Source organism: Atractosteus spatula, chromosome 19 (assembly GCF_055471065.1).
Source record: "Atractosteus spatula isolate fAtrSpa1 chromosome 19, fAtrSpa1.hap1, whole genome shotgun sequence".
NCBI lineage: Eukaryota > Metazoa > Chordata > Actinopteri > Semionotiformes > Lepisosteidae > Atractosteus > Atractosteus spatula.
In genome coordinates, this window is record NC_142724.1 from 393,598 (window position 1) to 408,647 (window position 15,050).

Consider the following 15,050-nt stretch of genomic DNA (forward strand, 5'->3'; position numbering starts at 1 on the left):
GCAGTTCTTTATTTTCCCAACTAAATGCAAGCGGCTGATACTGCTGTTCAGACCCTCGGCTTTCAGTAATGCTGCAGTTGCCGTGATTGTGCTTCTGAAGCAGAGGAGGGAAGCCGGCCCTGTGTGGAATTCTTCTGTGTTCCTGTTCCGCTGCTCAAGCTGAAAACAATGCCTGGAGCACATGAATAATGAAACGGCTTCCTTGTGGGAACAATCTTCCCTCTCAGGGTGCGAAAGCGCAGGCTGGAAAATGATGAATTGCTTCTCATCTCACGTGATTAACAAAACAATAAAAAGGATAAAACAGACAATTCAACTGAAGTTCCCACCCCGTTACAATTATACAACTCTATGCAAGATACATTTTTTTTAAATACACATGCTATTATATGCATATATATATATATGCTATTTAAAGGAGGCTACTCCCCAAGGAAGTCCACGAAAAGGACACTTGAATCCTCTTATCATTTTCAATGGGAATCGAAGGTGCAGGTATCTGTAAAAGCTTCTGTCAAGGGTGGTTATCATCATGAACGGCAGGTTGCCTTGCCTCAGGGTAGTGATGGCTTGCATCCACCAGTGCCCAAAGTTAATTCTTTACATATGGAGGGTTCCCTTCAATGTGGGTTTAATTTTTCATCTAAAGCATTCAATTACATCCACCGCTCAGGATCTTTCATTAAAAGACAATGCATTCTGGTATGTTTTTTTTTTTAATCACATTGCTCTCATTTTCCAGGTCTAATACACTGGTCCGAACAAACTAAGTATCTCACTGTCAGGTACATTTGGGTTAAAAGGTGGCATTTGGGGTCAAAAACTTTGATGAACCAGAGCGTTTGCGTTTCCCCCTGGAGGATTAAAACAGCTCTGACAGCAGCTGACAGCTGTAGAGATCATACTTAATGAGGTCACAATGCTGCCTTCCCATGCAGTAACTGCTGCCCCCGAGAGAGAGGCAGAGATAGAGACACAGAGACTCCGTCAGATAGAGAGTGAGAGGCAGAGAAAACACAAAAACAACCAGAGTAACACAGATCAACAGAGAAACGAGGATGGGGAGTGGGATACAGGACCCGTGTCTGAAACGCCAAGAGAGCAGAGAGTACTGTCGCTTGTCACATTCAGACCCCACAGTAGCTTGATGCAGTTCAGGTTTTCAGAGCTGACTACCTTTGTAAGGCTTCTATTAAAAGAAGTGGAAGAAAGTTTTTTTTAAAGGACACCTGTCACTTTTTGCAAATATATTTATATCGATAAGGTAACAGCCAAACTGTTGTGCTGGAGGTCTAGTTCCCTCTGGGCACTGTCTCTGAACAGATGTTGCTCAAAGCTGGAGAGGAGCCCGGTTTACCTGCTCCCCTCCTGCCTCTTAGCTCTTCTGAGGGCATCAGTCTGAACATCACACCTGCATCAATAAGTCTGATGACTAGAAATCCATAATGTAGCACATCCTGATGAAGCACTTTTGCATCATGGCCATGCAATGTATTCTAACATTTACCGTTATCATGTAACATTATTATTGAACGATTAGAGTCTAACAGCGATGCAGTAACAATTCTTGCACAAGCTACAGATTAATTAAGATAATAATATATTATACATAATATATGTTTGAAAGTCTTGGCACATCCCTGGTAGATCTAGTAAGTGAACACCAGAACAACCAGCTGTTTCTGAAAGAGAAACCCTGGTTAGATTTACCTGCGGAGATAAGTTTGGAAAGAGTGCAGAACTAGTATAACACAATTAAAAAGGACCAAATAAAAAAGATAAGACACATATGTTAGCTCAAAAAAGTGGAAACTATTTACAAAATGTAGAAAAGTGTCTGGTAATGGAATGTGAATATTTAAGACTCTGTTACCTCAAAGTTGTGCACAGCCCTGCAGGTCACATGGAGGAGGGAACTGAAGCCTGCGAGCTTGGTCAAGCTCTGGGTTTGGAATAGCCTGACAACCGAGCTACTTCTTTACAAAAGTCCATGTTTAAGGTTCTATATAGCCTTGTCTTCTGCCTCATGCCCTACATAGGTTGCCTGGACGGTGATGCACTTAGCCTGAAAGAACACTGGATGATGCAAATCAAATGAGTCACACGTTCTGGGCTGTCTCTGCTTCACATCTAGTTCCCTCAGCTGTTCTCTATAGTGACTGCATCTTAGCGGTATGCTTACTTATCGATTCAAAACGGGCGATTGATTTAATTGAGGTGGAAGAACAAATGTCAGTATAAGATTAATTACCAGGTTTGTTGATTATTTTCATGATCAGCTAAAATGGAAACCTGACTTTCTTCAGCACGTGCTAATTATCTCCCAAGAGAAAAAAAAAATCCAAAAAATGTTTATCATTATAAAAACCTTGAACATCAGAATGAATCTGCACTATGCTGCTTGGAAACCTGGAAGCCGTGAGGATCTGAAACAGCCACTTCAGCTCATCTCCACATCACAGGGGAGCCCAGAGTTCCTATCAGTCTCCAGACCTCCACTCCTAATGGAGGAATGTGCTGAAGGAACTGGAGGGCAATGATTATTTTTCTAGAATTAAATCCTTGGACAATTTCAAGCGTGCAGCACAGCTTAACCTGTAAGGGGGGGTGGGAATAGTCACTTACAAAATGACACAAAAGTTATTGATGCTATAATGCTCCCCACTCACAGCTCCAAGTCTTCCTCAGCAACTGTTGTAAATGAAGGATACTATGCCAGAGCATCCTCTTTCTGATTCTCGTCATGATGGAACCAGATGTCCTTACCAGCTGAATGAATATCTTGAAGAAACAAACGGTCATTACACATCTAATGGACCTGAAACACTATTAAATCTGAAACTGCTTTGGGACATCTGGAATGAGGATCACCAGAAAGCATCCAAAAAGTAGTCCAAAAACTGTGAAGACACGCAATAAAATCATCCTGCAAAGAGCAACGCCTCATCTCCACTGCGGACACAGCTGGGCTCAGGTTCCAAGGCCTTGCCCAGCCCATTTAAAAAACGTTCTTGTCCAGTGGCGTCATGATGCAGAAGTTAAGGGACAGTACTATGGCACTTTTTAAAGAAAGACATAGTAGAAATAAATGCAGAAAAAAAGCACCCTTGACAATAGGTGTTAAAAAAAATGTGGAATAAAAACATTGCTAGTAAGGCACTGCAGCGGGTTGTCAAAACTGCCCAACACATCATCAGCAGTGCCTTACCATTCATCCAGGAAATCTACAACACCAGGTGTCTGAAAAAAGCCACCAAAATTATGACCGACTCCACTCACCCCAGTCACAACTTGTTTGTCCCCCACCATCTGGTAGAAGGTTCCGGACACTCCAGTCCTACGCAACAAGACTCCAAAATAGCTTCTTCCCCAGAGCAAGCTGGTGACCCTCCCCACTCCCACCCTCCAAATTATGATCTCTCCTCACTTTTTCCTGCACCCACAACTACTGTACTCCTACACCACTACATACACCATACCTCCGCCAAACTTGAACTTAAAACTGTACTTGATTGTACTTGTACTAATTGATAATTGCCGTGTTATTTTGCTCTGTTTGTGTACTTTTGCACAGTTTTAACACATATGGGTACTGTTGCACTGGTACCATACTGTTGTTTAACCTGTTATTGTTATTGTATTTTCGATCTATTGTCTTGTCTGCTGCTCTATATATATACACTGAACCTGAGAGACTAATGAGAAACACTTTTCATTATACTATGCACCTGTATAAGTATAATGACAAATTAAGTTTAATTGAAATAAAGATGAATTGAATTGAGACATGATTTGACTCCACTGACAGTCCATTAAGGGGAAGAAATAAATGTACAAATTTAGCATTAACTCAGGTACTTGTATGTTTCAAACCTTTCAATATGGGTACACTTGACACTTACTGCCGAGTGTTCATCCTCTCAATGTTACAGATTTGATGGGGAGAGTACTTTCACAGTTTTTAATGCAAAATATAAAATTAAATCAAATGAATATGAACAGTGACTTTAATATAAATGCAACCAAAACACCAATCCCAGTGGCTACAGCACCAAAATGGCCTCCTTTCACAACACACACAGACCGTTTGATCTGTTTTTTATACCTACTTGCCTTTTAAAAACAGATTCACTAATCAAATCTGACTCTTTATATAACTGAAAAAGCATTCAGTGGAAGCAACAAGAACCTTCTTCCTCTGCCTTAAAAAGGATATCTGTTTTTTTCTGTGTGGTGGCTTCACATCTAGATCTTTGTGAAGCTCTTGGTACTAAAAAATGTGTGATACTGTTAGATCAAAAAACTGTTAAATCAATCAATTTTACCAGAGTGTGTGGTAAAACTGCACATCCAGCTTTGAATAACTTTATTGACAAGTGAATCAAATATGCTACTTCTGTGCATCATGACTAAAATGTCTAGAAGTAACTGAATCCGAGCATCAGTAATACATTCTGCCTGCATGCAGCTCTGTAGACAGAGTGCTTGTGGACGAAGCTATAAGAATAGAGCACACTGTTACACTGTTTATAGATGTCTGTATTAGATAATGTGCAACTCCTAATATTCACCAGTGCTGGTCTTAAAATGAGCACAAAATGTATTCTAAATGCATTTCAGAGTGACTCTATGACATTTGATTTAATATTGAATCACGCACGCTGTAAAATATTAGGCAATTTTAGATATGAAGTACAAAGAGTTGTAGTTAGACATGGATGTGAACAACATTTTCAAAAATCAATGTTCCAAATCAAAAACAAAACAGATTGAAAGGGAATCAACCCCATTTAGGAAGAAAACAATTATTTCCTTCTCCGCTTCGAAGTTTAGTTTAATTTAGTTTTTAAAAAGTGTGTTCGATTTAACATTTAAAAGCTGGAAGGTCCTTAACACAAGCAATGTGTTACAGTCTGACTGTGACACTTCTCCCTCATAAGCTGATATTAGAATTTCATAAAAATAAATAATGGATTTTCTTCTTGAGTCCAAGTTAAATATTCCACATAGACAGGCAAAAATAAACCCGTGCATACTGACTTATTGAAACCAAGATTAAAACTAATTTAGACATTAAAAGCTTTAGACAGGCCTTTAAGTGAGTTTGAGGACGTCTACGGCACCAGTCTCAACAGAGCTGGTGCTGATGGGCTCCAGCTCTGCCATCCTTGTCTGGTTACACCTGTCTCCCAGGCTCAGTGCTACTTTCCTCATGGCCAGAAGTGACAGACAGCTGCTCACTTCAAACCAGTCTTGGGGGAAGTTTCAGTTTTCTTGGAATCAGAAGAGGAGCTGGAGCCATTAATAAGGACTGGAAACTGGGACTGCTAATTGTAAGCTGTTTCAAACAAGGCTGTCTGGAGCACTTGTCCAGCACCAGGCTAAAATAAGAAACTGAGAGAGTAAGCGGAACTGGGATGTGCTGGCTGTTCGAGCACCAGGCAGGACTGACAGGCGGCATGACACACCTTTTCTGGCAGACAACTGTCAGAGCGCGTTAGCAGTGCTGAGCGAAGCAAACACAAAAACAAAGACAAGATGAAAAAGGAGCAAACACCCACAGCCAGATCAATCATCTGGCTGCTGAGCCATGACTTTGGAGACCCACTGTCCTCCCACAGCCCTTTACCTTCAAACCACGGCGTTCACTGGCTACTGAGCTGCTCTGGAGAAAGCCTGGACACCCTGAACACAGCTCTTACACCCTCTCTCTGCCCCCATATGAGATGCCCAGGTGTAGCAACCAGGCTAGCATCAGGTTACAGAAAAAACCCGAGACCCGAGCTGCCCCCTTGGCAACACAGAGTCACAGGTCCAAACAGCACGACCTCACGGGTACTCACCACCTCGAGGTCGCCCTCTGCTGGCAGCTTCCTGCTCTCCGAGGAGCCGCTGCCCATGCCACTCTGGCTGTTCGCCTCCTTCTCCTTCTGCTCGAAGTACTCCAGGAAGGACGGCTTGGCTGACTGCACGGTCTCATCTCTCCCTGCAGAAGGAACAGGAAAGGAAGATTTGTTTTACTCCCTGCGCCTGCCTGCGTCAATGATACCGCTTACATTACAAACGTGATGGCTGGAGGGTGCTTGATTGTTATAAATTTTGAAATGTTACAGGCTTTGCAACTGCAACTGGCAAACCATAAATAAGGAGTAAAAGAAGCCACAGGGAATATTGTCTGTGCTGTGGCTGCTTGAGGACACTCAATACAGTTATGAGTACTTTCAACACCAAGGGCCTCCAGGCCTTCCTTCTATTTTAGGTTCAGACGTTTCAGGACCAGTCTCTGCTTGGCGCTCATACAGCACAGATAAATTCCAAATTAAAATTTACCCGATGTTTTTGGCATCCATTTAAAATGCAAGTGTGGCACCTGTTGGCCTGGTGCAGTCTTATTTATTTGTCACCCTGCTTGAGCTCCCCATTCCCCTTCTATTCAATTTCGTTAAAAAGGTCTTCGATGAAGAAATGTGACTGCTGGGCAGGGTGAGGAGCAGGAGCAAAATGTGTTACATATTCCTCGGTATATTTGGATTCATGAATGTTGCGCCTAACGGGTAATAAATTGGTACAAGAAACTCAATGCCTGTGAAAAAAAGCACTGTAACACTAACTGTTCAATTTCACACTCCTGTGAGCAGAGGTCAGAAGTTAATAAATACTGCTCTCGAAATAGCAGGAAAGACACAACGCCAATCTATTGACTTCAGGCTGAGACTAAAATACACAGCAACAGAAGGGGTAGCTGCCAAACTCTTAGCAAAGGCTTTGTTTTTCCTCCCTTCACAGTTTAGAGCGATCCCCTTCACCTGTGACTGGCACTAATTCAAGGTTTTATAAAGATCTTGGAAGAGCCATGGTGTATCCTGAGTCACAGACTGGGGAAGAGATGAAAATTACAGAGCAGCAGACCCCCTAATGGGAGACGAACACCCTCTCGAACGGCACTGTTAATCTCCTGAGCACTTCTGCTCGATAGCTGCTCTCTGGGTCAGAGCAGTGAAGTGTAGCTTGTGTCGGAGGGAGCTGCTCAGTCCGGTCCGCCCAGCACAGGACAGTGGAGCGACTGAATTCCACTCCCTGCCATCCACACATCCCTCAGCCACTTGACCACTGGGTAGACTACGCTTACAAAGGCAGTGAACAGTGCACGGAGAGATTTCCAGTGATTATACCATGTACACGTCTTGACTTGCCAGGACAGTGAGAAAGCAGATGAACTAAAGCTATTTGTCTCTACTTCAGCAGAACTGCAATATCACTATTTTAACTGCATCGAATACAGACCATCTTCTGTGTCCAAAAGACTGCCACTTGCACAGCAAGTTTTACGTACATTTTGCAGTATACTTTTGACAGAGCAATTTCCCTGTACCAAACTTCACTATGCTCTGCTTGTATAACAGTACACCACATGTCTGCTGTAACAATAGCAGAGACTCAAGTGAAGATGAAACCGCACGCCCCGGACACAGCACTGCAGTGGGAGAGAGAGGACGCCTTGCCTGGGCATCACCAGGGACTGGGCCGCTGCACAGAGCAATACATAATTAAAACTGTTATGTTAAATGTTTCCTCCTCCTTCCCACTTAAAAAGGGCCAAATGTATCCCAAAGGGAAGTTTAAAGAGAAAAGGCCTCCAGAATAGTTGTACATAAAGCCACAGCTTTAGACAACGCCAGAGAGGTCATGTCCTCTAAATAACTACAGGCAGAGTTTCTCCAAGTTACAACCCCATCAGAGTCACCATCACAACCATTTGAGGGCTTTATAATTACTGCAAACACGAAACTTTACCCATTACAAATTGCATGTTTTTTTAATTCTTACAAAGCACTTTTTCTCTTAAGTTTTATAGATCACAGTGCAATCAGAAAAGAATAAAGTCTTACTTATTTATAATCTTTAGTTACAGAATCAACACATGCTCTCTTTCTTATCATTAATTCATAAGACTTTAAATTATTAAGCCATTTCAATCCAATTCAGATAAAAAAAACCAATTGCATGTTTCATACAGGGAAAAAAATAAATCACCACATTATGCAAATCTGTAACAAGGGGCTCAGTGCGCTCGGCAGGCTTTTATTCTGTGACAAAGGTAATCATTCTTAAGATTACAAAGACAGGAAGCTGTGATGAAATGATCCCCGTCTATATTAATAACGATCTGCCACCTGTCACTGCAGCCTGATAAACGAGACTGTGCACGTACTGTATATCAGTCGCAGCTCCCAGTTGCATACTTGTGAAAGGATTTCGGGAATAATCTCTGCAAAGCCCTGTCTTTCAGCAAGAGGCTGGCAAGAAGAAGAATCACTCCCTCTACACTGCCTTGTCCTCACAGGACACTCTTTACAGTCCGGGTCTATCTTCTATACAGCTCTGCCAGGCCAGGGAGGTGGACTGGCTTCCCACAGTACAGTATACGTATGTGAGGTGTTTCCCATACCAGGGCAGGGCAATTCCACTTCATATGTTACTCCATTTTTTCTGTTTCAACAGTCCAGTAGTCTATTGATCATTACATGATGACTATAAGCACCTTCCTGACTGCCGGGAGACTAAAATACATATTGATAGGTAACAACAAGATTAAAAACTCTGACACAACAAGGGACTCAGAGGCTGATCCTCAGACACACCCACACCCTGTCCAGGACAGACACAACACAGTTCGGTTAAAACAAAGGGCTTCCAAACTGGGAGCATGTTCATTCTTTTCAGTTTTCCCCTGGGAATGGACTCAGGTCCCTGCGCGAATCTAGCAGCAGCGTACGCCTGCGTGAAGATGCCAGATCTGTTGCTTGCAGCTGGCAGGGTAGCGCAGAATGAGATACCCAGCCAGCAGACCCTGTGTCACTGCAACCCATTGAAACACCACTATCGCAGTCCTGCCGTCTCAGTCATCAGCCGGAGGCCGGAGATACTGAAGCGCAAAGCAGGGAAGAAGAGAGCAGTGCCAACATTAATAATTCACTGCTCTGCAGTGCAGCCCAGGGCAAGGCCTCTGAAAACTTTCTTCCATGACTGGTTTTCATGGACAATTAAATGAACTAAAAGAACAGCAGTGGAGGGAGAGACATACTCTGGCGAGAGGTGCACTAAAGGAAACGCTATTTCAATTATTTAAAAACCCCAAACAAAATGTTTTAAAAGCAGTTGTGGAGTGATCCTGCGGAAATAAATCCGAGAAGTTAAATAAATTCTTCCCGAGGTCAGCAGAATAAAAAGCTACTGTATAGGTCTTTTAATAATCACGGGTAATCTCCACTGTGGCCAGTGAGCTGGGACTCTGTGCAATTGCTGTCCTTCCCTGGAGTGCCAGCATGACACTTAGAGGAGCATTTTCAAGACACAATCCTGTCCAAGCACCCTCCATCTCAAATTGTGCTCAGCTTCTTTGTTTACTCTATAAAATCTTTTTCCTCATCCTGGGAAGAAACGTTTTCTATTAAGTTTAAGCTTTTCTCTCTCTAATATGGATGAATGCGACAGATGTGTCTGGACTATCCTAGAAGTTCAGAGCTGTCTGGGCTTTATTCTGTCAAGACAGGCGGAGAGATATCTATTAATTGTCTGATTAGCTCAAGCAATAGATCATCACAGCTGTTATACAGCTGCTTGCAATATGAAGAAGGAAGATTTACACAATAGCCTGTACCAGGGGTAATTTACATTGATATAGCATCACAAAAATTAGCAGACAAATTTCTATAAACGGAGAGGACATTTTTGCAAGGGGTGTTGAGAAGAAAAGCCTTCTGGGCAGTGAGCAGTGCTGCGCAAGGCGAGGTAAACACCATCAGTAATGATGTGCCAGACAGGAGGCCAGGCACAGTGTGAAAATCACCTCTACACAGTTCTTACCAGCCAACACTGCTTATTTCCCAAATGCCACTGCCCTCACTTGTAGAGTTTTGTTTAAAGCTCAAGTCCCCTTCTCTTGCTGGTATGCACGCCAATCCTCTTGTGATCAATACAAGTACGTTAATATGTAAAAATCGCCTACACAGCAGGATTGAATATACATGGAGGTCTTCATCAAGGTGGAGAAGAGAATGCAGACCGCACATCCAAGCAGCGTCAGAGTTTTTTTTGTTATTTGCTTCAAGCAATAGAGACCAGCTTCTTCGCCTTGTGCTCAAGTGGGTTTTTGCAAAGCAACCTCCAGTCTCCCACAGGCAAGCAGATAAGGTCTGATGGGTAATTCTCACGTTCCACCAAGAGAGCCTGGTTCTCATCCTGACTGAAAGTTGCCACAACACGAATGGCCCATGATAGTGAGTCAAAGTCAACAGCATGATTTGGCAACTCATATCACCCTCAATTACAAAACAGGAAAGTTTCTTCTCGGACTGGTAAATGCGACCATTCAGAGCATGAATATGGCAGTGAGCGCTGTTCCTTGCTACATGCACATAGAAGACACGCAGACAAACACGCTACAGGCAACTAGGTGAAGAGACTCAACCTGCAGAGAGGCACTGCCACAAGACTCACATTCTGGATCAGTCTACCTTGTTGAAGTCAGTATGTGTTGTGTTGGGTCATCTCAGACAAATGTGTCTGTCAAAGAGGAGAAGACCATGCTGTAGTGCTGAGTGGCAGCATGTTTCTGCAGCACTGAAAAGCACAACATTACACACCCAAGGACAGACTCTACCTGGCAGCAGCACAGAGCTCCTGTCCTCTGGGGCTGAGAGGGCACTTGCTATGGGCTGCTGCAGTGATGTGCGAACTACCGAGCCCCACAGGTAACCGAGGCAGAACCGAAATCACACCCAGCAGAGATCTCCACTGCTGTCAGTCTGGACAGTGAAAAACTAAAGCAAAATCATCTGCTAATTTCACTGCTTAACGACATTACCACAGCTTCCTGGCAGCAAGATGACACAGACGTTTAATTCCAAGAGCACCATTAGCAAAAATCAATGATTTAAGATAGCGAGAGCCCCCACAGGAAGAATACTTAGTTAAAGGTAAATGCCGAAGATCAGAATTAGAATCTAATTTGCGGAACATTTTATTTTCCTCACGTCACTTGACCTATACAAATTAAATAAATGTTTTCCATTGAAGGCTCGACAGAAGCAGTGTGCTGTGAGCCTGTCGGACTGACCAGACTCCAGGGACTCACCTGGCAGTGGCTGCTCTTCTGTTCTTGATGTCCTATTTTACCAAGTGCAGTGCCCTCCAGAAGTACTGGGGCTCAGAAGTCAAAACGGCTAGTTTAGCTGTATACTCAAGCAATTTGGATTTGAGATGAAAGGATGAATGCAAGACAAAAGTACAGAATGTCAACTTTTATTTCTGGGTATTTCTGTTTATATATGTTGTATAGGTATTGGGGCAACTGACTGTCAGGTGTTTCCTGGTGCACTGATTGTGCACAAATAAAAGAGCTGTGAGTATTTGGTGCTGAATTTGGCTTTTTATGAGGTCTAAGCCACTATGAAGACTGGAGAACTGTCTAAGAAAGAAAAGCAAGCAATTTGGATTGTTGTGTGCAAAACATTTGCAAAGTAATATGAAACTTTAGTTTACTTTAAGTTAATTTGTCCCATGCTCTCCTAAAATGGGGGAATTAAACACAAAAAGTGGTTTTATTCTAAAATATTAAAGCATACATGTGCAGAAATACTCAGAAATAAAAGGTGACATTTCTATACTTTTGCCTTACATTCCTTTCATCTCAAATGAGACAGCAAGAATAGCCGTTTTGACTTCACTGTGCCAATGCACAATATAAGTCATATTACTATCAGTGGTTCACAATGAACTATATGAAACATCCTTCCTGTGTTGCTCTTACCTGGGTGTCTATAACATATATAAATTATTGTACATTATTATTGCTACTATATAAACGCATTGCCCTAAAAAGTGAAGTGTGTTCCCGGGAAGGCAGACAGTAAAAGCTTTGTTAATCCTTATCTGTACAAAATCCCAACCCATGTCCTGGCTCATGAAACCAATCCTGATGATTAATTAATAATTCTGGGGATGATGCCCCGGAGTAGACTGCTCTCTCTCTCCGCTCTGTCATCTTTATTTTCTAAAAAAATCTTTATTTTCTAAACCTGCCACGGCAGCACTTGTGAAATACAAATTCACCCAATATGTACTGCGCAAGTACAATGTATTAATATCCCTCTAGTATTTTATTCTTGTCCATTAGTATTTATTTTTAAAATTTTCATCTTAAAGTCTACATTGGGAAGAGGAGCAGAACAGAAACTTTGATGCTCAACTCAGAAATATAGACATTTATCAAAAAATAAAATCCTAAGAACTTGACTGTCTTATTGTGCTCTAGTTTTCACCTCAATAATTGACTTTGCATGTGCAGCTGAAACATCAAAACCTTTTCATCTTCTAATTAACTGCATGCCCGCAGTTGGTGCTTACAGCAGTGCTCTGGGCACTGGGGGTACTTTCAGTGTGCTGCTCTGAGGACACCTTGTGGACGACATTGGGATAGCGCCATCCTGGAGAACTGGAGGCAGTCAACCACCGCTTAAAACATAGTAAAGCAGATTTTAAATCACTTATTGATTCCATGTCAGACAAAACACTAAACTATTAAAGCTTTACAGGTGTTGGTCAATAGTAATTTCAAAACTCTGGGTGTATCCTCCTCATGGATCATCAATCAATTGATCGTTTTCCAAATCGTTTAAAATATCAGCAAGTTGCTTACTCCTCAAGTGTGAAAATAGCAAACAAAAAACCCAAACTTATCCCAGAAGCATAAGATATTTTTTAAATAAAATCACTGAAATTATAGCACTTAAAAGCTTCTAAAGAAGGACAAGCACAAACATGATCAAGGAGTCCCCACTCTCAGACCCAGAGCACTTCACCAGTACAAGGTGCTACAGGTGATTGACTGAGCTGGGCAGCTATACTTAAAATTTTGAAACTCTTTTTTAATCAAGAACCAGGAAACGAACAGACTTGGTGTTTAAAGTTGCCACTAAATCAGTACCAAACAGGTGATAATATTAAACAAGCAAGACCGATATCATTGCTTAACGGCCACAGCATGGAGAGAACAATTACTGACCACCTGTGAGTTGGCTGTATGTGAAACCTTCCTCTTAACGAAGGAGTACCTCTATCACAGCGTGCATGAGTAATGAAAGCATGAACATTTTTCACTGCTGTTACGCAGTTATCTCAAGCTGTTTCAATTAAGGAGAGCTTGAGAAAGAGGCTGCTTAATTAATTCCTAGTGCCGAGTCAGAGGTGGCTCAAACACAGCACCTGCTCCTCACTGCAGCCCTGTGCAGATCTGTGGCAGGTGGAAGCTGCTAAAAGCCCCGAGCCCTGCTGGGAAATCCCCAGTACAACCCGCATGCCAGAAGCTGCTCTTACGCTTCATGGTGCCGGCATCTTCCTCCTCGTCTTCGGTGTTGATGACCATGGTGCCGAGCTGCGACCCCAGCGTGCCGTCACACTCGACCATCGTGCGCGAGGCGTTGCCCAGCGCGCCGGCAGCACGGATCGTGCCCGAATCGGAAGCGTTGGCGCGCACCATGGTCCCCGAGTCCACATCCTCGTCGTCCTGCCGGCAGAGAAACGAGCACTGCTCACACAGCCTCCCTTCAACTCCCGCGCACCACCCTGTGCTTCTGTGTTTATTTTCTTAAAGTCAGCAAAGAGCGTCATTCATGAGGACGCGATTGATCTGAAGTTAAGCAATGAATCTTAAGCAAATCGAATAAAAAGTGTGTGAACAGCAGAAGAGGCTCATAGAGGAAAAAGAACAAACTCCCATTTGAACCGACTCAGCTCACTTTTATTTTGAAAAGCTTAATTAGTTCTTAGATGCATCTTAATGAGTGCTGTTTCTGTCTTGTTCTCTTCGCATAACTGTAATCTACTGCTCAAATAATTTTGCATTGCATGTCTAGCAAACTGATTTTAGCAGGGCACTCCGAGTCAAGTCTAGGCTTCGTGTGACATTGAGACACTGATGGTGACGATGCTCACCGAGTTCTCATCATCCTCCTGGTCCTGCTCCCTCTGCAGGGCTTCCTGCTTTTTCAGCTTGACATCCATGGCCTCGTTGATGAGGACGCGCAGGATGGAGTTGGGCTTGGCGTTTTTTATGAATGGGTGCTGGAGGAAACAGTGTTCAGGAAAACTATGAGCTCAAGGCTGGTAACTCGGAAACATAGATTTTTGTTAATGTGCTTTAAACCGAGTGATTTTTTTTTTCTTATTGCTATTGTTACTGCTTCCATTCAGGTTTGTCCTGAAGCAAACATCTGGAACCATTACCAAGGATAAACTACACACAGTACTGTGCAATAACAGTTTCCTGTAACAGCATTAGGGAATCTACTTCTGCCATGAATCAATAATGGGGCAGAACAGCTATTGCAACAATTCTCTCCAAATGGAGCACCAGCCACATAAAAATGGAAAATAAAAACATTCAGCTAAATGCAGAGGAGGGAGCTGCTGCCAGAGGTGGCCCCTGTGCTGTGACAGGTGGGCTGGTCGGAGGATCGGGCCCGGAGTACCTGCAGCAGCTGCGTTGCAGTGGTTCTCTGCTCGGGGTTCTTCACCAGACACTGCTTCACGAAGTCCTGGAAGAGCTCTGACCACGCCTCCGGACTGCGGAAGGTGGGAGGGGGATTCGTCGGAATCATGAAAATCGCCTGCGAGGAGAAAAGCAGACACATCGGTCTGATGAACACGTTAAGATTGCTGGTATTTATACGGTGATGAATGCTCTTTACTCCAAAGCATCGCAAGGCCTCTTCACTTATTGATCCTCCTGGGTGTCACACAGCTGCCAGTCTGCACCAGCAGCCACACTGTACAGTAGATGAGGAGCATCAGGAGGAGAAGCAATAAATTATTTCACCACATAAATTAAAGGGGAAACACTGGGGACATTAGCCAGGATGTTTTGGTTAACCCCCCTACTTTTACAGACTCTACTAAGGGACCTTCAATAACAAAGTATCCAGAAGCTTAACTTAAAATTTCATCTGATGGACGACACCTCCTTCAACTCCGTGTCTGCTGTCACCATA

At 43.0% G+C, this 15,050-nt stretch overlaps 1 protein-coding gene across 1 annotated transcript in view; it reads right to left on the minus strand.

Annotated features, from left to right (window-relative positions):
* LOC148817775 (serine/threonine-protein kinase 4-like) overlaps positions 1-15,050 on the minus strand; it is a 28,704-nt gene that overhangs the window by 4,998 nt on the left and 8,656 nt on the right. The window contains exons 8-11 of the mRNA XM_088937360.1: positions 14,532-14,669; positions 13,996-14,124; positions 13,378-13,567; positions 5,844-5,986 (exon numbers count right to left, since the gene is read on the minus strand). Coding sequence (XP_088793486.1) covers positions 5,844-5,986; positions 13,378-13,567; positions 13,996-14,124; positions 14,532-14,669 — 600 coding nt within the window. The remainder of the gene's footprint in view (positions 1-5,843; positions 5,987-13,377; positions 13,568-13,995; positions 14,125-14,531; positions 14,670-15,050) is intronic.